This window comes from Heterodontus francisci, chromosome 13 (genome assembly GCF_036365525.1).
Source record: "Heterodontus francisci isolate sHetFra1 chromosome 13, sHetFra1.hap1, whole genome shotgun sequence".
Lineage (NCBI taxonomy): Eukaryota > Metazoa > Chordata > Chondrichthyes > Heterodontiformes > Heterodontidae > Heterodontus > Heterodontus francisci.
Window position 1 is genome coordinate 39,184,327 of NC_090383.1, and position 27,427 is coordinate 39,211,753.

Below are 27,427 nucleotides of genomic sequence, written 5' to 3' on the forward strand. Positions count from 1 at the left end.
ATTCTTTGAAGATGTGACAAAACACATTGATGAAGGAAGAGCAGCGGATGTGGTGTATATGGATTTTAGCAAGGCGTTTGATAAGGTTTCCCATGGTAGGCTCATTCAGAAAGTAAGGAGACATGGGATACAGGGAAAGTTGGCTGTCTAGATACAGAATTGGCTGGCCCATAGAAGACAGAGTGTGGTAGTAGATGGAAAGTATTCAGCCTGGAGCTCGGTGACCAGTGGTGTTCCGCAGGGATCTGTTCTGGGATCTCTGCTCTTTGTGATTTTTATAAATGACTTGGATGAGGAAGTGGAAGGCTGGGTTAGCAAGTTTGCCGATGACACGAAGATTGCTGGAGTTGTGGATAGTGTGGAAGGCTGTTGTAGGTTGCAACGGGACATTGACAGGATGCAGAGCTGGGCTGAGAAGTGGCAGATGGAGTTCAACCTGGAAAAGTGTTAAGTGATTCATTTTGGACGGTCGAATTTGAATGCAGAATACAGGCTTAAAGACAGGATTCTTGGAAGTGTGGCGGAACAGAGGGATCTTGGGGTCCATGTCCATAGATGGCTCAAAGTTGCCACCCAAGTTGATAGGGTTGTTAAGGTGTATGGCGTGTTGGCTTTCATTAACAGGGGGATTGAGTTTAAGAGCCGCGAGGATATGCTGCAGCTCTATAAGGCCCTGGTTAGACCACACTTGGAATGTTGTGTTCAGTTCTGGTCGCCTCATTATAAGAAGGATGTGGAAGCTTTAGAGAGGGTGCAGAGGAGATTTACCAGGATGCTGCCTGGACTGGAGGGCATGTCTTACGAAGAAAGATTGAGGGAGCTAGGGCTTTTCTCATTGGAGCGAAGAAGGATGAGAGGTGACTTGATAAATGGGTACAAGATGATGAGAGCATAGATAGAGTGGATAGCCAGAGACTTTTTCCCAGGGCGGAAAGGGCTATCACCAGGGGGCATAATTTTAAGGTGATTGGAGGAAGGTTTCGGGGAGATGTCAGAGGTAGGTTCTTTGCACAGAGTGTGGTGGGTGCGTGGAATGCGCTGCCAGCGGTGGTAGTAGAAGCAGATACATTAGGGACATTTAAGTGACTCTTGGGATAGGTACATGGATGATAGTAGAATGGAGGGTATGTAGGTAGTTTGATCTTAGAGTAGGTTAAAGGTACTGTGCTGGACTGTTCTATGTTCTAATAATGAACAGCTCTGTCCGAAAGCAAAAACATGAAAAACAAGTCTAGCACACGGTTAAAAAATAATAAAAAAAACAAAAACATATAATAAAAAACAAAAAATGATCTGAAATTATTGAATTCAATATTGAGTCCAGAAGGCTGTAGAATGCCTAATCGGAAGATGAGGTGCTGTTCCTCAAGCTTGCGTTGAGAAAGATTCAAGCTGAGCTGCTAAAGGTAAGCAAACAGTGTTCTTATCCACTTGTAACAAATATTCCTTTTAAAGACACACACTTTATTTTTGCTCAAGCATTCCAAGAAATTGAAATTCTATCTTCAGATGTCCAAATAGAAACCTATTGCTGACAACAATACAATGTGCTAATCCTAAGTCTGCCATGATGACAAACTACGAGACAACTTGCACACTCAATTCACACCATCCTTTTTGCTAAAAGACAAAAATAACCACCAGGAAATGCACATCCCAATTTAATTTTATAAATGTACTCATTGTATTATGCATATAATATCAAACTAATCACCCTTGTGCATTCCCTTAGTGCATGTCTTCTGTGTGCTTTTGCCGATCCTAATGAGGTGTTTCCCCACTGGCTGCAGTATGTGTGGTAGAAGGTTGTTGACATTCAATAGTTCAAGTTTCCTTTGTTCCAATTGTCTCTTTGCTAGCAGTACCCTCTCTGGGTTGGCTTCTAACCCTGCTTCTGCTTCTTCAGATTCAAGGGAAAAATGGTTGCCACTAGGCTTAGGAGTTCAGACTTCCTAGCCTTGCCATGTGCAGTAATCCCACACTGCTCAGCCATTTTTCTCAACTCCTCCAAAGACAGTGCTTTAAACTTATCCCAAGTTGCTTCACCCTGGCTTGGACAGCTACACACTTCAGTTGCAGACATGTTAGTATTCAATCACATCCAACCACAAGAAAACATGTATTACTCTTGCTCTTTCCTTGATTGGGAACAATTTGGCTTCCACTTCCAATTTTTCTCCTTCGTCTGTGGGTCTGTAACACCCAAATTTCTGTTACGAGCAGGTGAGAAAGGTGTCTAGGGGTCCCTTTTCGCCTTTACCTGATCTTAATCTAACAGGGTTTATGTTTTTAAACACACTGTGTTTTGAGCTCCCCCTTGATGAATCCTTGTTCACCGCTTTCCAATTATAAAGCAAAGAAGTGTGCACAAACAGGTCTTAGGTTTAAAGAAAAGTGAAATTTGTAAAAACTTAAAACTCTAATTTGGTTACCGCCTACGGATACTCGCCGCACCCCCACTAACATGCGTGCACGCTACGCACATGCAAATAGAGACAGAAAAGAAAAGAAAAATATAGTACAGGGGTTTGAGGCAATATCAGAAGAGTTTCTTGTTACTGTGCTTCAAGCTCACTGTACTCCTTTTGTAGGTAGTTCTTGCTTTTCGTTGGGGCCCAGTATTCTTCTTAAACCTTGCTCACTGGAGGAGACTTTTCTCTCTTAATTCCTGTGTTTTCAGTTCCGTGAGAAAGAGATGGGAGCAGACAGGAAAGAGATCTTTTCAGTTCAGGAGCAAATAGCCTTCTGACTTTTAAAACTCTGTGGCAAGTTCAGGTTCAAAAAACTCCAACTGCCAGTCAGTCATGTGACTAAACTGATCTGACCAGGTCTTGTGTGTATTGGGGAAGCAGGGACTGATTCCTTTGTTCCAACACTGTCTGCTAGTATGCAAAAAAGGTCTTTCCGGCGAGGGGCCTGGCAATTCCTTGTAATAGGCCCTCTTTTCTTCCCAGCAGCAATTTTAAGTTTTAATGTTCATGTGGCGAAATAATGTGTGCCTCATTCTTGGCAGGTGGGGGCCTGCATGACAACAGTTTCATGTAGATTTTTTTTAAAAGTTAGGGAGTTAGTAAAATATACAAGCAATTAACAAGGATTACTGATGCTACAGTAATTCTCACTTCATTTACAACTATTGAATAGAAGTAATATAAAGGTCAATCATTCCAAATGGCATCAATAATCTGTCGACACACACACTTATAGAACACTGTCCGAAAATGGGCTAAAATGGTTGGTAATCTTATGCTGGTTTTCTGTTGCCACTTTCAAAATCTAGTTTTAATCAGTGAAATGACAAAGGTGAAATAGGGACAAATTCATGAGGGAACGTTATTGTCCTCCTTGTCTTTTCAGAACAAACAGACTCAACCAGTCACAGCCAGGGTCAATGGGGCTGGTGCACTCCCATTTGTAAACATTCTCACCCCCAACTGACCATCACCATCCTCTATCTAAAATAATCGTAGAGCAATCTGTCTCCATCATTGCCAATGCCCCAAGCTGGTTGCTATGGGATGCTCGAGCACCGAATCCCACCCCCCCCCCAAACCCTCGGCCAATCAAATCCCCTCTTATTTTCTTTGAGACCAGCTTGTTAGCACTGCCAAATGTCAGAAATATTTTGACATCTACAGTATAGCATGTTGATGCACCAAACCCTGAGGTAAAGGAGGGATGTGTTTAGTTTAGTTTAGAGATACAACACAGAAACAGGGCCTTCGGCCCACCGAGTCTATGCCAACCATCAACCACCCATTTATACTAATCCTACACTAATCCCATATTCCTACCGCATCCCAACCATATTTCCCTACCACCTACCGATACTAGGGGCAATTTATAATGGCCAATTTACCTATCAACCAGCAAGTCTTTTGGCTTGTGGGAGGAAAACGGAGCACCCGGAGAAAACCCACGCAGACACAGGGAGAACTTGCAAACTCCACACAGGCAGTACCCAGAATTGAACCCGTGTCGCTGGAGCTGTGAGGCTGCAGTGCTAACCACTGCGCCACTGTGCCGCCCATTTTAAAACAGACCCAGCCTAACCAATCTCTCGTTATAACTCAAGCCCTCCAAACCAGGCAACATCCTTGTGAATCTTTTCTGCACCCTCTCTGGCTTAATCGTATCTTTCCTGTAGTGCGGCGAACAGAACTGCACACAGTGCTCCAAGTGCGGCCTAACCAGCGTTATGTACAACTGTAACATGACATCCCAACTCTTGTACTCAATGCCTCGGCCAACGAAGGCAAGCATGCCATACGCCTTCTTCACCACCCTGTCTACCTGTGTTGCCACTTTGTGTGTGGACTTGGGCAGAAGGGACCTCATCCTGACATTAGACAAGCTACTCTAGGCTGATCTGGAATACACTGCCTGAAAGAATGATGGAAGCAGATTCAATATCAGCTGTCCCTCGAATCGAGGATGACGTCTACTCAAGGTCACTGGTTTCTGCCATGGGTCTTCATGTGACTGAACAGGCCAATTCTCGACTCGCAATTCTTTGGGCACATGAGGCAGGACATCCCATGAGGTAGTGGGATCTTGAGTGCAGGATTTGCTTCCTTTTCTTTTCTCTGCCTCATCATTAAGGCATTTGGACTCAAAGCATGATGCAGCTTGATGGACAAGATGTCACCATATTGACCGATTGGTAGCAAGCTCCTCCCAGTCATCAATGTCAATGCTGTAGCACTTCAAAGAGAGCTTCAAAGTGTCTTTGAAGCATTTTCTTTGTCCTCCCCTGGAACGCTGGTCATTTGACAGTTAAGAAAACAAGACCTGGTGGGGGAGATGGTTTTCTGCCATCCAGGCACAGTGTCCAGTCCATCCAAGTTGGTTTTGCAGGAGTTTTGCCTGAATGCTTGTGGAGCTGGCTTCAAGAAGGACACTAGTGTTTCCTCGACAGCCCTCCCATTGAATCTGGAGGATGTGGCGGAGGCATTGCTGATGGAGTTTCTCTCGCGCTCTTATGTGTCGCTGATACACAGTCCAGGTCTCACTAAAGTACAACAGTGTGGTGACAACAACTGCTCTGTATACTAGGACGTTTGTTGACTTTCGGAAGTCTTTGTTGTCAAACACTCGCTGCCATAGTTTGTAGAAGGCTGAGCTGCGCAGGAGATTCGGTGTTGGATTTCCTTGTCAATGGTGGCCTTTTGATAGTGGTGACTGGCAAGGTATTGGAAGTGCTCAACATATTCCAAAGTCTCTACTTCAACATATATGGGAGGTGGAATATTTGGCTGGCCAGGTGTGAGTTGATATACGAGTTTTGTTTCGGCAACATTCAAGGACATGCCAAGCCTCCAAGCATAGGCTTGGAGGGCCGAAGGGCCTGTTCCTGTGCTGTAATTTTCTTTGTTCTTTCTTCTTTGTTCTCTTGTATGCAGAATTGAAGAGATCGAGAGTGGCTTGCAAATCTAGTGTGGAGTGGTCAACAACACTGCAGTCATTCGCAAACTGCAGATCATGGTGGTCAGTTTAGTTTTGGCATGGAGGCAACTGAGGTTAAAGAGTTTTCCATCTAGGCAATATTTAATACAAACACCAGATCTTTCACGAGGTGAATAGCCAGTCAGGTAGGTTGTAAATACTGTGGGGGCTATCACACAGCCTTGATTGACCCTGGTCCAGATTTTGAAGGCATCTGTTTCAGATTTCCCACTCAAGACAGTGTAGTCATATCATCATGGAGCAATTGCAGGATTGTGAAGAAGTTTCTTGGACATCCAAATCTTTGGAGCACAATCCACAGAGCCTCACCATATACTGAGTCAATTGCTTTGGTCAGGTCGATGAATGCAATGAAGAGTCCCTGGTGTTGCTCTCAACATTTTTCCTGGATTTGTTGGGCAACAAAGACCATGTCAGCGGTTCCTCTGGAAGGTCTAAAGCCACATTGTGTCTCTGGGAGGATTCCCTCAGCCACAAGTAGTAGGCGATTCAGAAGAATGCGTGTCAGGATTTTCCCTGCTATGGATAACAGGAAATACCTCGATAGTTTCCACAGCATGATTTATCTGCCTTCTTGAAGATAGTTACGATTGTCGCATTCCTGAAGTCAGGGGGCGGCGGGGGGGTAGTTTTTTACCCTCCCAAATCCATAGGATGAGTGCATGGAGTCTTGAAGTGAGCAAAAGTCCACCACCTTTGAAGACCTCAACTGGAATACCATCTGGGTTGCAGGCTTTGTTGTTTTTCATCCGTTTGATTGCTTGTTGCAGCTCTTCCATTGATGCTGGTTCATCCATGGATTCTACCCCAAGTTACTGGGGGAGCGCCTGAAGAGTATTAGCTGCCACTGTGGATTCACAGTTGAGGAGTTGTTGAAAATGTTCTTTCAAGCATTGACGGATGGCATCGTCATCCTTAAGAAGATAGACACCACCCTGTGAGTGAAGGGGATTTTGTCCATTTGATCTTGGTATAGATAGTACCAAAGAACAATTACAGGACAGAAGGAGGCCATTCAGCCCATCGTGTCCAGGCAACTGAGAAAACTAGCCACCCAATCTAATCCCACCTTTCAGCACCTGGTCCATAGCCTTGCAGGTTACAGCATTTCAGGTACATGTCTCGGTACCTTTTAAAAGAATTGAGGGTTGCTGCCTCCACCACCGTTCCTGGCAGTGAATTCCAGACACCCACCACCCTCTGGGTAAAAAAGTTTTTCCTCATGTCCCCTCTAATACTTCTACCAATCACCTTAAATCTGTGTCCCCTGGTAACTGACCTCCCTGCCAGGGGAAACAGGTCCTTCCTATCTATTCTATCTAGGCTCTTCATAATCCTGTACACTTCTATTAAGTCACTCGTCAGTTCCAGTGAAAGCAACCCTAGCCGATCCAATCTTTCCTCAAAACTGCAACTTTCATGCCCTGGCAACATTCTTGTAAATCTCCTCTGTACTCTCTCCAGAGCAATCATGTCCTTTCTGTAATGTGGTGACCAGAACTGTACGCTATACTCCAGCTGTGGGCCAACCAGCATTTTATGCAGTTCCAGTATCCCATCCCTGCTCCTGTATTCTATACCTCAGCCAATAAAGGAAATCATTCCAATAAAAGCAAAATACTGCGGATGCTGGAAATCCGAAACAAAAACAAGAAATGCTGGATTCACTCAGCAGGTCTGGCAGCATCTGTGGAAAGAGAAGCAGAGTTAACGTTTCGGGTCAGTGACCCTTCCAAAGAAGGGTCACTGACCCGAAACGTTAACTCTGCTTCTCTTTCCACAGATGCTGCCAGACCTGCTGAGTGAATCCAGCATTTCTTGTTTTTGTTAAGGAAATCATTCCATATGCTTTCTTCACCATTCTATCTACCTGTCCTGCCACCTTCAGGGATCTGTAGACATGCACTCCGAGGTCTCTCACTACTTCTATCACTCTCAATATCGTCCCGTTTATTGTGTATTCCCTCGCTTTATTTGCCCTCCCCAAATGTTCACACTTCTCAGCACTGAATTCCAATTGCCACTTTCCCGCCCACATATGATTCTGGAGTCTACAGCTATCCTCTTCACTATCAACTACATGGCCAATTTTTGTGTCATCAGCAAATTTCCCAATCATGCCTCCCACATTTGAGTCCAACTCATTCATATATACCACAAACAACAAGGGACCCAACACGGAGCCCTGCGGAAAGCCATTGAAAACCGCTTTCTATTCGCAAAAACATCCGTTGACTACTACCCTTTGTTTCCTGTCCCCGAGCCAATTCTCGATCCAACCTGCCACATTTCCCTCTATCCCATGGGCTTTCATTTCCCTGACCAGTCTGCCATGCGGAATCTTGCCAAATGCCTTATTAAAATCCATGTTGGCCACAGCACTGCACTACCCTCATCAATCCTTCTAGTTACTTCCTCAAAAAACTCAATTAAGTTAGTAAGACCTGACCTTCCCCTAATAAATCCATGCTGACTATCCCTGATTAATCCGTGCCTTTCTAAGTGGCAGTTTATCCTGTCCCTCAGAATTGATTGTAACAATTTACCCACCACCGAGGTCAGACTGACCGGCCTATAATTATTTGGCTTATCCCTCAAACCCTTTTTAAACAATGGTACAACGTTTGCAGACATCCAAGTACCTCACCTGTATCTAGTGAGGATTTGATGATCCTCGGCATATCCGGTATTTCCTCCCTGGCTTCCTTTAACAACCTGGGATACAGTCCATCCGGTCCTGGTGATTTATCCACTTTCAAGGATGTCAGACCCTCTAGTCCTTCCTCTCTCATTATGCTTATTGTATCTAATATTTCACACTCCTCCTCTTCAACCACAATGTCTGTATCAACCCTCTCCTTTGTGAAGTCAGAGACAAAAAACTCATCAAGAACTCTTCCACATCTTCTGCATCCACGCATAAGTTCCCTTGTACATCTCTGAAAGTCCCTACCCTTTCCTTAGTTATCCTCTTGCTCTTAATGTACTGATAAAACATCTTTGGGTTTCCCTTGATTTTACCTGCCAATAATTTTTCATGTCCTCTTTGGTTTTCTAATTTCCATTTTTACTTCACCCCTGCACTTTCTACCCTCCTCTAGGCTTTCTAAAGTATTAAGATATTTGTGATCATAAGCTTTCTTTTTCTGCTTTAACTTACCTTGTAAGCTTCTAGGTAACCAGGGAGCTCTAGATTTGGCAGTACCACCCTTGATCTTTGTAGGGACATGCCTACACCATGCCTGTAGTTTGCCACTGATTTTCCTTCAAGTAGTTGTATCCAGTCCACTTTCACCAGGTCACCTCTCAGTTTCATAAAATTTGCCTTCCCCCAATTTAGAACCTTTGCTCCGATTTTATCTTTGTCCTTTTCCATGATTATGCTAAAACGTATTGTATTATGGTGACTATCTCCAAAATGGTCACCCAGTGCTAGTTCATCCACTTGCCTAGCCACATTACCGAAAACTAAATCTAGAATTATGACCCCTCTCGTTGGGCTTGTTACATGCTGGCTAAAAATGTTCTCTTGAACACAGTTCAAGAATTTCGTCCCCTCTGTGCCCTTCACACTGTTTGCATCCCAGTTGATATTGGGGTAGTTGAAATCCCCAACTATTATTGCCCTATAGTTTTTGCACTCAGAAATTTGCCTACATATTTGTTCTTCTATCGCCCTCCCACCATTTAGGGGTCTATGGTACACTCCTAGTAATGTGGTTGCCACGTTTTTATTTCTGAGCTCCACCCATATGGCCTCGTTTGATGATTCATTTAGCATAACATCCCTCCTCAAAGCTGTTATTGATTCCTTAACCAATAATGCTACACCCCCTCCTTTTTTATCTCCCTCTCTATCCGCCTGAAAACTCTATATCCAGGGATATTGAGCTGCCATTCTTGCCCCTCTTTAAGCCAAGTTTCCACGATAGCAAAGATATTGTGTTGCCATGAGTCAATCTGTGCCCTCAACTCATCGGCTTTATTTATTAGACTCCTTGCATTTAAATAAATACCCTTTAACACCACCAAATTCCTGTGCTGCACTCTTTTTAACCTTTGCTTCTTCTGACTTTCAGAGTCACTCTCTAATTTTCTACCACCTGCCTCCTGCCTTAAAACTGTACGATTAAGATTGCAGTCAGGTTCCCATCCCCCCTGCCAAACTAGTTTAAATCATCCCCAACTGCACTAGCAAACCTTCCTGCAAGGATATTTGTCCCTGTCCTGTTCAGGTGCAGACCGTCCAGCTTGTACAGGTCCCACCTTCCCCAGAACTGGTCCCAATGCCCCAGAAATCTGAAGCCCTCCCTCCCGCACCATCTCGCCAGCCACGCATTCAAAGAACAAAGAACAGTACAGCATAGGAACAGACCATTCGGCTCTCCAAACCTGCGCTGATCTTGATGCCTGCCTAAACTAACACCTTCTGCACTTCCGGGGCCCATATCCCTCTATTCCCTTCCGATTCATGTATTTATCAAGATGTCTCTTAAACGTCGCTATCTGCTTCCACCACCTCCCCTGGCAGCAAGTTGCAGGCACTCACCACCCTCTGTGTAAAAAATTTGCCTCGCACATCCCCTCTAAACTTTGCCCCTCACAACTTAAACCTATGTCCCCTAGTAACTGACTCTTCCACCCTGGGAAAAAGCTTCTGACTATCCACTCTGACCATGCCGCTCATAACTTTGTAAACCTCTATCATGTCGCCCCTCCACCTCCGTCGTTCCAGTGAAAACAATCCGGGTTTTTCCCAACCTCTGGTAAACCTCCTCTGTACCCTCTCCAAAGCCTCCACATCCTTCTGGTAGTGTGGCGACCAGAATTGCACGCAATATTCTAAGTGTGGCCTAACTGAGGTTCTGTACAGCTGCAACATGACTTGCCAATTTTTATACTCTATGCCCCGACCGATGAAGGCAAGCATGCCGTATGCCTTCTTGACTACCTTATCCACCTGCGTTGCCACTTTCAGTGACCTGTGAACCTGTACGCCCAGATCTCTCTGCCTGTCAATATTCCTAAGGGTTCTGCCATTTACTGTATACTTCCCACCTGTATTAGACCTTCCAAAATGCATTACCTCACATTTGTCCGGATTAAACTCCATCTGCCATTTCTCCGCCCAAGTCTCCAACTGATCTGTATCCTGCTGTATCCTCTGAAAATCCTCATCATTATCCGCAACTCCACCAACCTTTGTGTCGTCCGCAAACTTACTAATCAGACCAGCTACATTTTCCTCCAAATCATTTATATATACTACAAACAGCAAAGGTCCCAGCACTGATCCCTGCGGAACACCACTAGTCACATCCCTCCATTCAGAAAAACACCCATCCACTGTTACCCTCTGTCTTCTATGACCGAGCCAGTTCTGTATCCATCTTGCCAGCTCACCTCTGATCCCGTGTGACTTCACCTTTTGCACCAGTCTGCCATGCGGGACCTTGTCAAAGGCTTTACTACAGTCCATATGGACAACATCCACCGCCCTTCCCTCATCAATCATCTTCGTCACTTCCTCAAAAAACTCAATTAAATTAGTAAGACAAGACCTCCCCTTCACAAAACCATGCTGTCTCTCGCGAATAAGTTCGTTTGTTTCCAAATGGGAGTAAATCCTGTCCCGAAGAATCCTCTCTAATAGTTTCCCTACCACTGACATAAGGCTCACCGGCCTATAATTTCCTGGATTATCCTTGCTACCCTTCTCCAGTCCTCTGGGACCTCACCTGTAGCCAAATGAGGATGCAAAGATTTCTGTCAAGGCCCCAGCAATTTCTTCCCTTGCCTCCCTCAGTATTCTTGGGTAGATCCCATCAGGCCCTGGGGACTTATCTACCTGATTCATCTGGTACATTTTCCTATTTCTATACTCACTAGCACGTGGCCTTGGGAGTAATCTGGAGATTACTACCTTTGATGTCTTACTTGCTAATCTCATTCTGATCTCCCTAAACCCAGCCTGCAGGACCTCATCGCTCTGTCTTCCTATATCGTTGGTACCAATGTGGACCACGACCTCCGGCTGTTTACCTTCGCCCTCTAGAATGCTCTGTATCCGCTCACCGATATCCATGACCTTTGCACCAGGGAGGCAACATACTATCCTGGAAGCACGTCTGCGACCACAGAAAGGTCTATCTGTTCCCCTAACTATAGAATCCCCTACCACTAGAGCTCTCTAGTCCTTTCTCCTCCCTCCCTGCACAGCTGAGCCACCCATGGTGCTCTGGTCATGACTCTTGCTACACTCTCCAGAGGAATCCTCATTCCTGCAATAAAACATGGTGGAGCTGGGTGGGGGGGCTTCAAAAAAGCTTCACGTTATGATGGGCGTTGTATTGTTGGATCTCTCGGGCTTTCTCTTCCCACCGCTTGTCCTTTATCTTCTGGATTTGTCTGAGTGTCAGCCTTGAGCTACTGGAATGCTGCCTTCACAAGGATACCTGAACCCAATGGTCTGGACACCGCAGTCTAGTACAGCTGACTTTATTAGTTTCCACTGTTCTGAAATTGTGTTGGATGCGCGAAGATTTTCCAGATTGTTGTGAGCTGCACTTGGAATTCCTCTCTTTGGTCAGGCTGCTTTAGGGCTGAGACATTTATCTTCTTCCTCTTGGACTTTTGAGTCTTGTGATGCCTTGGCGCTAGATGCTTCTCGCTCCACAGATGCAGCCAGACCTGCTGAGTATTTCCAGCATTTCTTGTTTTTATTTCAGATTTCCAGCATCCGCAGTATTTTGCTTTTATTTTAGAGTCACAGGATGATCTCTTCTTTTGGGATGGCAGCGAGGTCTTCATCAAGGTCAGAATAGAACTTTTCCTTAATATCTTCATCAGAGTCAAGGGTCAGGGCATAAACGCTGATGACGGTGGCATATTGATTACAGCTGAACTGTCGGTAAAGTGTCATGAGTCTTTCATTTATGCAACTGGGGATTCTGGCAGTGCACCCAAAGTCCTATTCCACATGACAAAACCAACTCTGTGAACATGAGGGTCATGGTCAGCCTTTCCAATCCAGTAGAAGCTGTATCCCCTGTTTGATCCTTCAGCTGCCTTCGTGCCACCACGAAGATGGTGATCCTGTAGGGTGTGGCTCCCCAGCCAGGAGAAAGTGGGACAGCCTATTTTTAGGGCAACTTTTTAGACCCCTCAGTGACTGTCTCCGTCTCCGACTGATTCCACGTGGATTCCAACTGCAGTTTCACCCATCATGCTTTGAAACCACCCAGGATCACAGGTATCTCCGAGAAATACAACGTTCCTCGGACTGCTACTCTTGCCGCATCCTGAGATCCACACTCAGTGCTATGCGCCGCCATATGCACACACTGGACCTCTCTCTCCAGCAGCACCGTCTCACCTTATCTCAAATCTGTTCTACTCCGCAGTTTCATCTCATCTTACGTCTCATCCGACGCATTAACAAAAAACTTTTTTTCTTCCTTTCAGGTGTTAAGGAACGCAAGCTCCAGCAGCTGATGGGGACTAATGCCCCTCCAGATCCTCCTTCCGCTTCACTTCCCTCTGACCCCACCCCTTCTGATCTGACCCCTTGCCGTGTATTCACTATACCCTCTGACCTCCCCCTCTCTGATGCTGAGTGTTCTGTACTCAGCAAAGGACTGAGTTTTATCCCCTTACGCCCCCACCTCAATTAATTTCGCGCTCGGCATGACGTTGAGCTCTTCTTCCGTCGCCTCCGCCTCCGGGCTCACTTCTTCGACCAGGAGTCCTCCCCCCGACCAGCAGACCCATTCACCCGCCTCCAGCATTCTCCCTCTACCTGGACCCCTCACCCTGGCCTCTTACCCGCTCTTGATCTCTTCATTGAAAACTGTCGGCGAGACATTGGTCGTCTCAATTTCTCTGCCCCCCTCACTCACTCTAACCTGTCCCCCTCTGAACTTGAGGCACTCCGTTCTCTCAGGTCTAACCCCAACATGGTCATCAAACCTGCAGACAAGGGTGGTGCTGTTGTTGTATGGCGTACCGACCTCTACCTTGCAGAAGCTCAACGCCAACTCACAGACACCTCTTCCTACCTCCCTCTGGACCATGACCCCACCACCGAACATCAAGCCACCGTCCAAAGGACTGTCACTGACCTCATCTCCTCTGAAGATCTTCCCTCTACAGCTTCCAACCTCATAGTCCCGCAACCCCGGACAGCCCGCTTCTACCTCCTTCCCAAAATCCACAAACGGGACTGTCCCGGCAGACCCATTGTGTCAGCCTGCTCCTGCCCAACTGAACTTATTTCTTCCTATCTAGACTCTATCTTTTCTCCGCTGGTCCAGTCTCTTCCCACCTACATCCGTGACTCTTCTGACGCCCTACGTCATTTTGACAATTTCCAGTTTCCTGGTCCCAACCGCCTCCTCTTCACTATGGACGTCCAATCGCTCTACACCTCCATCCCCCACCAGGATGGTTTGAGGGCTCTCCGCTTCTTCCTGGAACAGAGGCCCAACCAGTCCCCATCCACCAACACCCTCCTCCGCCTGGCTGAACTTGTTCTCACATTGAACAACTTCTCCTTCAACTCCATGCATTTCCTTCAAGTAAAAGGTGTCGCTATGGGTACCCGCATGGGTCCTAGTTATGCCTGTCTTTTTGTGGGATATGTCGAGCATTCTTTGTTCCAGTCCTACTCAGGCCCCCTCCCCCAACTCTTTTTCCGGTACATTGATGACTGTATCGGTGCCGTTTCCTGCTCCCGCCCCGAACTAGAAAACTTTATCAACTTTGCTTCCAATTTCTACCCTTCTCTCACCTTTACATGGTCCATCTCTGACACTTCCCTTCCCTTCCTCGACTTCTCTGTCTCCATCTCTGGGGATAGGTTGTCTACCAATATCCATTATAAGCCCACTGACTCCCACAGCTACCTCGACTACACTTCTTCACACCCTACCTCCTGGAAGGACTCCATTCCATTCTCCCAGTTTCTCCGTCGCCGACGCATCTGCTCTGATGATGCTACCTTCCATGACGGTGCTTCTGATATGACCTCCTTTTTCCTCAACCGAGGATTTCCCCCCACTGTGGTTGACAGGGCCCTCAACCGTGTCCGACCCATTCCCCGCACCTCTACCCTCACCCCTTCCCCTCCCTCCCAGAACCGTGACAGGGTTCCCCTTGTCCTCACTTTTCATCCCACCAGCCTCCATATCCAAAGGATCATCCTCCGCCATTTTCGCCACCTCCAGCGTGATGCCACTACCAGTCGCATCTTCCCCTCCCTTCCCCTGTCAGCATTCCGAAGGGATCGTTCCCTCCGCGACACCCTGGTCCACTCCTCCATTACCCCCACCACCTCGTCCCCGTCCCAGGGCACCTTCCCTTGCAATCGCAGGAGGTGTAATACCTGCCCATTTACCTCCTCTCTCCTCACTACCCCAGGCCCCAAACACTCCTTTCAGGTGAAGCAGCGATTTACTTGTACTTCTTTCAATGTAGTATACTGTATTCGCTGCTCACAGTGTGGTCTCCTCTACATTGGGGAGACCAAGCGCAGACTGGGTGACCGCTTTGCGGAACATCTCCGCTCAGTCCGCAAGCAGGACCCTGAGCTTCCGGTTGCTTGCCATTTCAACACTCCCCCCTGCTCTCATGCTCACATCTCTGTCCTGGGATTGCTGCAGTGTTCCAGTGAACATCAACGCAAGCTCGAGGAACAGCATCTCATCTACCGATTAGGCACACTACAGCCTGCCGGACTGAACATTGAGTTCAATAATTTCAGAGCATGACAGCCCCCCACTTTACTTTCATTTTTAGTCATTTTTAGTTATTTTTTCTTCCTTTTTTTTTTGCATTCCTTTTTACATTTTTTACAATCTTTTTTTGCATTTATTTCATTTCATCTTAGTTTGTTCAGTTTGCTTACCCACTGTTTTTTTCAGGTTGTTTTTCTTCAGGTTTGCACTTGCTGATGTTCAATATTCAGTATATTCACACCTAATCTGTACTAATGCTTTGTCTTTCAACACACCATTAACATATTGTTTGCCTTTGCTCCGTGACCTTTTGGTCAGCTATGTGGCCTGGTCCAATCTGCACCTTCTCCTTTGTTATCTCTTGCCCAACCCCCACCTCACTTGTTTATCATCTGTGACTTTTCTAATATTTGTCAGTTCCGAAGAAGGGTCACTGACCCGAAACGTTAACTCTACTTCTCTTTCCACAGATGCTGCCAGACCTGCTGAGTGAATCCAGCATTTCTTGTTTTTGTTTCAGATTTCCAGCATCCGCAGTATTTTGCTTTTATTTTTTTTAGACCCCTCCCCATTTGGGGTGAGCAGAGGGTATCCTGAAGAGGACTGCTCAGTCACAGATGCTGCTGCCCAAAGACACCTCTGTCCCAACATAGGTGTCCAATGACCTTCATGCATCTGTTGCCTGTGTGCAGATTCTTGACTAGGGACTCCCAGGTTCACAGCCCTGTCCCCATCACCAATTCTCCATCGCCACAGGACTTGGCAAATGGACTCTGGTAAAAGCCTGCGCAGGACCTTGTTTAACGTGGGGACCGTGTCCACACGATCTTGACGGATTGGTGGTCAGATTTTGGTGACGTGTCGAACCACAATGACCACCTTGCTGCTGCAGCCTTCTTCTGCCTTCACAGCCGGTGAGACGCACAGTATTCCTTAGCCTGTTCTGCCGTTGACGACCTTTCGGACCGCAATTGTTTTGCACCACCCCCAGACCTTGGCGTCATGGGTGGCCCTGCCAGGAGGAAGGTGCTCCCGACGGCATCGCTCAAAGGATCGTCGGAGCACACAAGCCTCTCCACCACATCAAGGTGGCAATTCACAGGAGGATTCAATAATTTGTTTAGAGATACAGCACTGAAACAGGCCCTTCGGCCCACCGAGTCTGTACCGACCATCAACCACCCATTTATACTAATCCTACACTAATCCCATATTCCTAGCACATCCCCACCTGTCCCTATATTTCCCTACCACCTACCTCTACTAGGGGCAATTTATAATGGCCAATTTACCTACCAACCTGCAAGTCTTTTGGCTTGTGGGAGGAAACCGGAGCACCCGGAGGAAACCCACGCAGACACAGGGAGAACTTGCAAACTCCACACAGGCAGTACCCAGAATTGAACCCGGGTCGCTGGAGCTGTGAGGCTGCAGTGCTAACCACTGTGCCACTGTGTGGAGATTGGATGAATATGTGAAGGAGAGAAATTTATGGGGATATGGGAAAAGAGAGGGGGAATGGGACTAAATGTCTTTCAAAGAGCTAGCACAGGCAAGATGGGCTGAATGGCCTCCTTCTGTCCTATATGATTCTAGGAGCACCTAAGTACCAAAACACACAGTATTTATACACAGTGAGAACCTCTATAGCGCTATTAATAAAGATCAAATAAACCCATGAGCTGCACTGCCATCCCTTACAAAATAACAGTACAAGGCGAGCACCAGTAACTGCAGCTATGTTTCACTGGAAACACTTCATTATTTTTAGGTCTGTTACACAAGCTGTAAGCTCTCATCCACTAGAGGTCACTGTACAATCAATATCTTTCACACTGAATTTCTTAGTCATGTTTCACCATTCAACCAACACATTTTCTGAGGATAAAGGATGGAGCCCACATTTTCATCGTTTCATCTAGAAGATCTGCTGATACTATAAAGAGAACTGATAGGGCAATAATGTTCCCTCGTGATTTGCTCAGATATCACTTTGTCACTTTGTTGATTTAAACTAAATTTTAAAAGTAACAGTAGAAACCTAGCATCAGATGACCAACCATCCCAGTGCATGGTGACCTGAGAAAGAGGAAGTGTGAAAATGCCAACAAGAAAGCAACACCCTTTTAGAGGGAAAGGATCTAATACCATTCAGGAGAATTCTCACTCAAACTCATTTACTTTAAGTCTCAGTAGCAGGATAAAAACTGATGCAAAGCAAACTTAAGGAAGTTAGAGTTTCTATACCTCATCGCTGTGGCAAAACATAGGTGTAAACACCGTTTCAAGCAAATTCATGACGTGTTCATAAGCCTCAAACAAACAGCGCATGGTCTGAAGTTTCACTACATCCCTGCAGGATCCTTCTGCAACTGTAAGAGTCAAAACAAATGAATTAAATTATCCAACTGGGTTACAGCTTCACATATTTACAAAATTATAACTGAATGAAACAAAACCTGCATCAAAGAAATAATATACAATCAATGTCAAGATTCTGTGCAGTCCAAGTACAGAAACGGTAGGTTACGCAGCACTTTGGTGCACATCCGTAATTCTTTGATTCCAGAAGGGGATTATCTCAGCCTCTATTTAGGTCTCAGAAATCGTGAAAGTCATTAATTAAGGTACAGTTAAGTTCCCTGTCAGTCGAAGTTAAAAACATTCCATTACTACTTACTATATTTTGCCTCTTTTCCATCCAGGCCTTTCAGAGTCCTAGAAGGGCATGATAACCACTGAAACTTTGGGCACTTTAGTGAGATAAATTCTTAAGCTTCAATTCAATAGCATGCAACCCATATGAATCTTTTCTGGGTTAACACATTTGAATTCTGCAAATACTTTTTTAAAAAATCCAGAACAGAGCTCCGCAGTAGCAGCCTGGACATTCTCTCAATTTTGTACAGGTTTAATGTCGAGCAATATGGTCTCTCCATGAGTGTAGATGGATATACCACTATTTCCAAAAGGCATTTGGCAAGGCAATAGACTATTAAACCTAAAGCTGTGAAGATGCAGGATAAATTTTGGGTATGAAGAAGAAATAGGCTGAAGGATAGAAAACATTTGGTACTTCTTAAGAGGAGCTACGTCAGCATTGGGTGGGAAAACGGAAGCGCTGAGTGAGATGCCCCAGGGATTGGTTTTGGGATCACTGCTGTTTCTAATTTATATCAAATGCTTTGAATCAGAAAGCTAATATAAATTTGCAGATGAAACAAAACTAGAGGGGCATGGAATAAAGTGCTGTAAATACTCAGCAGGTCTGGCAGCATCTGTGGAGAGAGAAACAGAGATAACCTTTCAGGTCGATGACCTTTGTGTTCTGATGAAAAGTCATCGCCCTGAAATATTAACTCTGTTTCTCTCTCCATAGATGCTGCCAGACCTGCTGAGTATTTTCAGCATTTTCTGTTTTTATTTCAGATTTCCAGCACCCACAGCATTTTGCTTTTATTTTAGAGGGGCATGGAGTTGCAGAAGGCAACTCAGAAGTTACAGAATAAGTTGGACAAAAAAAGTAAAGGTCAGAACAATGGCAGATACAATTTAATGGTGATTAAACATAAAGGACTACACATAGGAAGGGAAAATACGTAATACACGTACTCCCTGAATGGTATTAAGATTGCTGAGAAAGTTGAGAGAGACTTAGGAATATTAATATACCCAACACTCAGCATGTCCAATCAAATCAGAACAGTAAAGCCAATAGGACAATGAAATATGAAGTCAAAAACTGCAGAATATAATTCAGAGGACGTCATGATTATACTGTACAAGGCTCTGGGCAAATACAGCTCAAGTATTGTGGCACATTCTGGTCACTAAAACACAAATGAGACGAACATTGGAAACAGTGCAAAGAGAAGCCACCTGATTGATCTCCAGTCTTAAGAAGTCTGAGTTAGCAGGAAAGAATGGATGTGAGTTTTTCAGCTTTGAATGGCAGCAAGTATATTAAGAGGTACATAAGATAGTAAGCAGCACAGAAAAGGTAAATTCAGATTCTGAATTTAAACTAAATTAGGAGTTGGACAGGGGACACTAGATTATGGCAAATTTAGAACCAATATCAGGAACAACTTTTTCACATGCAGAGTGATTAACACATTTAGGGGACTCTCAGGTATAGTAGTGGACAAGACAACCATGAAATCATTTAAGAAACAACTAACTGCTGCAATCGCCTGGTTGGTGAGGGCAGCAGCGGTGGGACTTTGGGGTCATTCTGGATAGGTGAACTAAAATTAGCCAAATGGCTCTTACCCATAACTATCGTGATCACAACAATAATCTCCATGCTATACACTACTAAACTGAATTAGAATCAGAACATAAATCTGTACAACTTCAGAGGGCAATTTTTTGGCATGATTACTCCTTATTTTAAACAGTGATTGCAATTTGCATTGACATCACTTCAAAGTAAATATGCTTGCATCTGTATTTTGCATTAGGGTCAGCATTTTTATATGAGAATAGAAAATCAGAAAATGCAATTCTAAATGGACTGTATCGCAATTATGGGCACAAATCTATGGGCAAAAATTCTCCCTCCAAAATGGCAACATAACTTAAAGTGAGCCGGGAGAATAAAAAAAGCAAGTTGGATACTCCTTTGAAGTAGTGAGAAACAAAGACTGAAGTAAGAGTCAAGCTAAAAGCAATTTACTCCTTCACCATAAAGGCACTTTAAGGTTCTGCTCAAATGATTCTACAGGAACACCATCACACACAGGCAAAGAAAATGGTCTCAAAACAAGTGTTATCTATCTGATTCTCCATTAAGTATCCGAGTCATGATAATCGTTGTGGCAAACTTACCCTGTTGTATCTCTTCTACAATAAAGGGATCAAATTTGATCTTATCTATACTCTCATCAAGACAATATGTCTCATAAATTTTTTTCACTTCTTCATGAAGAGTTTGCTTCTCATCATCAGTCAACTCTGGACGCAAGATTCGGTCATTGAATTCCTCTGTTGACAGAAAATGTTGCAACTGTAAAAACATCGGGGATTCCTTCAAAATTTACATAGAGCAAGGAGTTGTGGATGAAACACTGAATGTGTAGGTGGCCCTCGGTTAGATTTTGCATGTCCAAAACCAGTAAGAGACCTCATTCACGTCTGACATTCCAACCAGCTGTTTTGGAAAATATTCATGACAGCTCATCTTGTTTCATTTGTGAACAATGGTATACAGTGTATCAAAGGATCTGACTATGAGTGAGAAAGGAGGCAGTCAATGCTGAACAATAAGTGCGTCTTTTCTCTTGCCTTTCTAAAGGAAGGGGGGAGTGGTCAGGGATGCACTATTCAAAAATCAATCAATCATTCATAAATTCGGACAGTGTTTACTCTATATTGCAACACACTGACATCAGAAGTTTGTCAAAAAACTTAAACAAGCTGAGTGAATTTAAATCACTTAAAATACTTCAATTGTTACAATGCTACCCTATTTTTCCCTTAACATTTTTATACTTAAGTAATGACATGATGTTATGGATCTTCTTCACAGAAGTAATACAGATTTATTCTATTATAGGTCTTAACGATGTATACAACACAAATTAAATCTAAATAAGAAATGCACTGTGTCCAATATTGCTTGTGTACAATAATCTAAACATCTAAAAATTGCCCCTAGTGTAGGTAGGTGATAGGAGAATTGAGGGAAGGTGGGGATGTGAGGGAAAAATGGGATTAATATAGGATTAGTATAAATGGGTGGTTGATAGTCGGCATGGACTCGGTGGGCCGAAGGGCCTGTTTCAGTGCTGTATCTCTCTATGACTCTATGGATTATATAAATATATCAGCAAAGAACCAAATTTAACCAGCACTGCATGTAGCTGTTGGTCGCTCATGCACTATTATTCAAAAGCACAAAAAATTGTTGAGTCCCACTGATATTCAAACTGGTTTGTAGCTGTGTTGCAGAAGGAACCAGGATCTGCACACAGGAGAATTTGTAAATAGACCAGTAAATCCCACACAAGTTTTAGACTGATGGGCAAGGCACATGGGCCTTTAAGAGTAGTTACCGAGCGTAAGCTTTTCTCAAATGCTTGATCCTTACCTACAGTGAAACAGAACTGCAGCACGTGTACTGCACCCTCTTGCTTCAGAAAGTTCATGAACCAGAACAGCAGATCCTGTTGCTCTCTTATCTCCTTTAGTTCAAGTTTTAGGGCCTAGATTTGTCAGTTAGATTAAAAAGCAAGTGCTCAGTATTTTGTCAAGCACTGTTACAAAGCATTTAAACAGAAGTCAACAGTAGCCATGTTTTTAAAACATTTGCAATGTGCACAGCAATAGTTCAGTCTTCAAATAAATGAAACAAATCTAATATACTGCAGTGTATAGATTATATTGTGTCAAGGAACTACAGACCAGTGAGTCTCACGTCAGTGGCAGGGAAACTATTGGAGAAAGTTCTGAAGGAGAGAATCTATCACCACTTGGAGAGGCAAAATTTGATTAGGAATAGTCAGCATGGCTTTGTCAGAGGGAGGTCATGCCTAACAAATTTGATTGAATTTTTTGAGCATGTGACCAGGTGTGTAGATGAGGGTAGTGCAGTTGATGTAGTTTATATGGATTTCAGCAAAGCCTTTGACAAGATCCCACATGGGAGACTTATCAAGAAAGCAAATGCACATGGAATACAAGGTAACTTGATAAGGTGGATTCAAAATTGGCTTAGCTGTAGGAGACAGAGAGTGATGACAGATGGCTGTTTTAGTGACTGGAAGCCAGTGTCCAGTGGTGTACCACAGGGATCTGTGCTGGGTCCCCGGATGACACAAAGATTGGCCGAGTGGTTAACAGTGAGGTGGAGTGTCTTAGGTTACAGGAAGATATAGACGGGATGGTCAAATGGGCAGAAAAATGGCAGATGGAATTTAACGCTGAAAAGCGTGAGGTGATACACCTTGGAAGAAGTAATGCGACACAGAAGTATTCAATGAATGGCCTGACACTGGGAACAAAGGGACCTTGCAGTGTTTGTCCATAGATCTTTGAAGGCAGAAGGGCAGGTTAATAGAGTGGTGAAAAAGGCATAAAAACAAAAAATGCTGGAACCACTCAGCAGGTCTGGCAGCATCTGTGGAAAGAGAAGCAGAGTTAACGTTTCGGGTCAGTGACCCTTCTACGGAACTGAAAAAGGCATATGGGACACTTGCCTTTATCAATCGAGGCATAGATTACAAAAGCAGGGAGGTCATGTTGGAGTTGTACAGAACTTTGGAAAGGCCACAGCTGGAGTACAGTGTGCAATCCTGGTCGCCACATTATAGGAAGGATGTGATTGCATTGGAGGGGGTGCAGAGGCGATTCACCAGGATGTTGCCTGGGATGGAATATTTAAGCTATGAAGAGAGGTTGGATAGGCTTGGGTTGTTTTCGCTGGAGCAGAGAAGACTGAGGGGTGACCTGATCAAGGTGCACAAGATTATGAGGGGCATGGACAGGGTGGATAGGGAGCAGCTGTTCCCCTCAGTTGAAGGGGTCAAGAGGTTACGAGGGGTCACAAGTTTAATGTGAGGGGTGGGAGGTTTAAGGGGGATTTGAGAAAGAACTTTTTTACCCAGAGAGTGGTGACAGTCTGGAATGCCCTGCCTGGGAGGCTGGTAGAGGCGGGTTGCCTCACATCCTTTAAAAATTACCTGGATGAGCACTTGGCACGTCATAACATTCAAGGCTATGGGCCAAGTGCTGACAAATGGGATTAGGTAGACAGGTCAGGTGTTTTAATGCAGCGGTGCAGATTCGATGGGCCGAAGGGCCTCTTCTGCACTATTATTCTGTGATAAACCAAAGTAAAACTCTGCAAAATTCATATGATTTATCAACATTATTTGAAATCCAAAGAGAGGCAGGATTCTCAGACCAAACCCATTTTTGTGTCCTTAAAAGTTCTTCTGTTCAGAGTATGTCATGTCCTTTACATTTCATGATATATGTTACCCTGCTTCTTAGTGTTTGCAGTAATGGCTTTATTTAAACCAGTGTTTTTTTCCAGGCAGCAGGCCTTGGCAGATGCATGGACAAACCCTTACTACATAATTAAGTAGATGTGAAGAGATGAACCTACAAAATTCAAGCAATTTATATAAATTTGTTCCAATGACCAATTTGGTGTTCTAATTTGGGCTCTTCTCTTCGGGGTAGAGAAAATTAAGATATTTGTTAGAGGTGTTCAAAATCATGAGGGGTCTGGACAAACTAGATAGAAAGAAACTGTTCCAGTTGGCAGAAGGATCGAGAACCAGAGGGCACTAATTTAAAGTGATTTGCAAAAGAAGCAATGGCAATGAGAAAAAACTTTTTTATAGTAGTGAGTGGTTAGGATCTAGAATACATTACCTGAGAGGGTGGTGGAGCCAGATTCAATCGTGGCTTTCAAGACAGAATTGGATAATTATCTGAAGAGAAAAAATTTGCAGGGCTACAGGGAAAGGGCAGGGGGGCTGAGCTAGGTGAGTTGGTCTTAGAGAACCAGCACAGATATGATGGGCCAAATGGCCTCCTTCTGTGCTGTAACAATTCTGATTCTATTATATGATTCCAATGATTTTCAGTTATAATTTTAACTATACAGTTTTTTGTGATGCTGTCCTGATCACATCGGCCATTCAAGATTCCCATCACAAATTACTCCTTTATCAGAACCGTGACAGGGTTCCCCTTGTCCTCACTTTTCATCCCACCAGCCTCCATATCCAAAGGATCATCCTCCGCCATTTTCGCCACCTCCAGCGTGATGCCACTACCAGTCGCATCTTCCCCTCCCTTCCCCTGTCAGCATTCCGAAGGGATCGTTCCCTCCGCGACACCCTGGTCCACTCCTCCATTGCCCCCACCACCTCGTCCCCGTCCCAGGGCACCTTCCCTTGCAATCGCAGGAGGTGTAATACCTGCCCATTTACCTCCTCTCTCCTCACTATCCCAGGCCCCAAACACTCCTTTCAGGTGAAGCAGCGATTTACTTGTACTTCTTTCAATGTAGTATACTGTATTCGCTGCTCACAGTGTGGTCTCCTCTACATTGGGGAGACCAAGCGCAGACTGGGTGACCGCTTTGCGGAACATCTCCGCTCAGTCCGCAAGCAGGACCCTGAGCTTCCGGTTGCTTGCCATTTCAACACTCCCCCCTGCTCTCATGCTCACATCTCTGTCCTGGGATTGCTGCAGTGTTCCAGTGAACATCAACGCAAGCTCGAGGAACAGCATCTCATCTACCGATTAGGCACACTACAGCCTGCCGGACTGAACATTGAGTTCAATAATTTCAGAGCATGACAGCCCCCCACTTTACTTTCATTTTTAGTCATTTTTAGTTATTTTTTCTTCCTTTTTTTTTTTGCATTCCTTTTTACATTTTTTACAATCTTTTTTTTGCATTTATTTCATTTCATCTTAGTTTGTTCAGTTTGCTTACCCACTGTTTTTTTCAGGTTGTTTTTCTTCAGGTTTGCACTTGCTGCTGTTCAATATTCGGTATATTCACACCTAATCTGTACTAATGCTTTGTCTTTCAACACACCATTAACATATTGTTTGCCTTTGCTCCGTGACCTTTTGGTCAGCTATGTGGCCTGGTCCAATCTGCACCTTCTCCTTTGTTATCTCTTGCCCAACCCCCACCTCACTTATTTATAATCTGTGACTTTTCTAATATTTGTCAGTTCCGAAGAAGGGTCACTGACCCGAAACGTTAACTCTGCTTCTCTTTCCACAGATGCTGCCAGACCTGCTGAGTGAATCCAGCATTTCTTGTTTTTGTTTCAGATTTCCAGCATCCGTAGTATTTTGCTTTTACTCCTTTATCACCTCAGTATGGCTGAGCTTGCTATACATCATCTTCTGTCAGAACAGTCAGTATTACCACACTTCCCATTTTAGTTTATAATGCGATATAGTTGTAGTACTAATGAAATTTCGGCAGAATTGTCCAAGTTACAATATACTGCAGTCCATACAAACATATGTACAAACAAATTAGGCGGAGTAGGCCACTCGGTCCCTCGAGCCTGCTGATCTGATTGTAACCTCAACTCCACATTCCCGCCTAACCCCGATAACCTTTTGCCCCTTTGCTTATCAAAAATCTAGCTACTTCTGCCTCAAAAATATTCGAAGACTGCTTCCACCACCTTTTGAGGAAGAGAGTTCCAAAGACTCACGGCCCTCAGTGAAAAAATTTCTTCTCATCTGTCTTAAATGGATGATCCCTTATTTTTAAACAGTGACCTCCAGTTCTAGATTCTCGCACAAGAGGAAACATCCTTTCCACATCCACACTGTCAAGACCCCTCAGGATCTAATGTTTCAATCAAGTCACCTCTTGCTCCTCTACACTCCAGCAGATACAAGCCTAGCCTGTCCAACCTTTCCTCATAAGACAACCCGTCCATTCCAGGTATTAGTCTAGTAATCCTTCTCTGAACTGCTCATTATCGATTCTGCCCTTTTCTAAGCCACATTACCTGCAGTTTGCAGAGGCACAAATATGTGCTATGACGAAACGTGCATTTGGTAAAAGAACATTTTTCGCAGATTAAAGCCTTAGCACACAGCAGCCCTTCAGAACAGACAGCAGCAATTTCATGCCAAGTGTGCTTGGTTTATTGGTGTTATAGCAGATTTTGTCCTGAAGGATTCTAAAGTAATTCATTGCACCACTTTTAGATCTTCATCACCAACCCACGCAAGTCAAAGAATAACCCAGTTTGATCTGGGCTAGTTGATCTCAGCAGGGGGTATAACATACAAAGAGGGGAAAGAAAATCAGCCCAGGTTCTTCCACCTAATTACCAAATGATTCTTGACAGAAAGTATGCCCATGGATGTCAGTTGAGGGAGGGATCAAGCCTTGTGTTATGGTTAAAAAGTTTACAAATATTGCCTGAGCTAAGAGATGAAGGTAGCTACATTGGTGAAGTATCAAAGGGCAACAACATGCTATCAGTGCCCTCAGGGGAGGGGGGTGGGGTGGGAGATAACTAGAAAAGTTATTTTTAAATAACAATCATTTTGCTATACATTTTCATCTGGATAACACAAATGCTTCATTTAAAATGGCAGTCGGTCCCTAGCATTACAAACAGCACATCAGCAAGAATAAGTAAACCAACAGAAATGCAAAACACATACATTGCTTTTACAAAATGTAAATGCAATAGACACAAAACAGCATATTCAAAGGAAATATTTGACATTCCTACCGATTGGGCTTTATTTCTTGCATCAGCATATCTCTGCAGAAAGGGAACCAAGGAAGAGGGGGGCTCGGTTGCTGGTTCCGGCTAATAACAGAAGCACATTTTATCTAATTAATCAGAACCACGAGAGATGTACAATTTTTACCTTTAACATATTGGATTACATAGGATATACAGTACAACTAGTCAATGCCAGTGTTTATGCTCCACTTTCTTTTATTCTTTCATGGGATGTGGGCATCATTGGCAAAGCTAGCATTTGTTGCCTGTTCCTATTTGCCCTTGATAACTGAGTGGCAAGGGTGCAGAATGTACTCTGGGTGGGGGACTTCAATGTCCATCACCAAGAGTGGCTCAGGAGCACCACTACTGACTGAGCTGGCTGAGTTCTAAAGGGCATAGCTGCTAGACTGGGTCTGCGGCAGGTGGTGAGGGAAAGTTAGGAGTCAACCACATTGCTGTGGGTCTGGAGTCACATGTAGGCCAGACCAGAACATTGGACAGTCAATGATAGCTTCATGGCACCATTACTGAGACTAGCTTTCAATTCCAGCTTTTTATTAATTAATTGCCGTTGTGGGATTTGAACCCATGTCCCCAGGGCATTAGCCTGGGCCTCTGGATTACTAGTTCACTGACATTACCACTACACCACCGTCTCCCCTCTCCTCATCTATCTATCAGCATAACCCTCTATTTCTATCCCCCTCATATGCTTGTCTAGCCTCCCCTTAAATCCATATATACTATTCACTTCAACCACTCCCTATGGCAGCGAGTTCCACATTCTGACCACTCTCTGGGTAAAGAAGTTTCTTCTGAATTCCCTATTTGATTTCTTGGTGACTACCTTTTGTTGATGGCCTCTAGTTTTGCTCTTCCCCACAAGTAGAAACATTCTGTGTTGAATCTTTCAAAACCTTTCCTAATTTTAAAGACCTCTCTATTAGGTTACCCCTCAAGCCTTCCCTTTTCAAGAGAAAACAG

At 44.4% G+C, this 27,427-nt stretch overlaps 1 protein-coding gene across 4 annotated transcripts in view; it reads right to left on the bottom strand.

Annotated features, from left to right (window-relative positions):
* Nucleotides 1-27,427, bottom strand: part of snx14 (sorting nexin 14) — a 318,752-nt gene that overhangs the window by 154,646 nt on the left and 136,679 nt on the right. For all 4 annotated transcript variants that reach the window (XM_068044682.1, XM_068044680.1, XM_068044681.1 and 1 more), the window contains exons 11-14: nucleotides 26,444-26,524; nucleotides 21,292-21,406; nucleotides 20,031-20,186; nucleotides 17,448-17,572 (exon numbers count right to left, since the gene is read on the bottom strand). In XM_068044682.1, coding sequence (XP_067900783.1) covers nucleotides 17,448-17,572; nucleotides 20,031-20,186; nucleotides 21,292-21,406; nucleotides 26,444-26,524 — 477 coding nt within the window. The remainder of the gene's footprint in view (nucleotides 1-17,447; nucleotides 17,573-20,030; nucleotides 20,187-21,291; nucleotides 21,407-26,443; nucleotides 26,525-27,427) is intronic.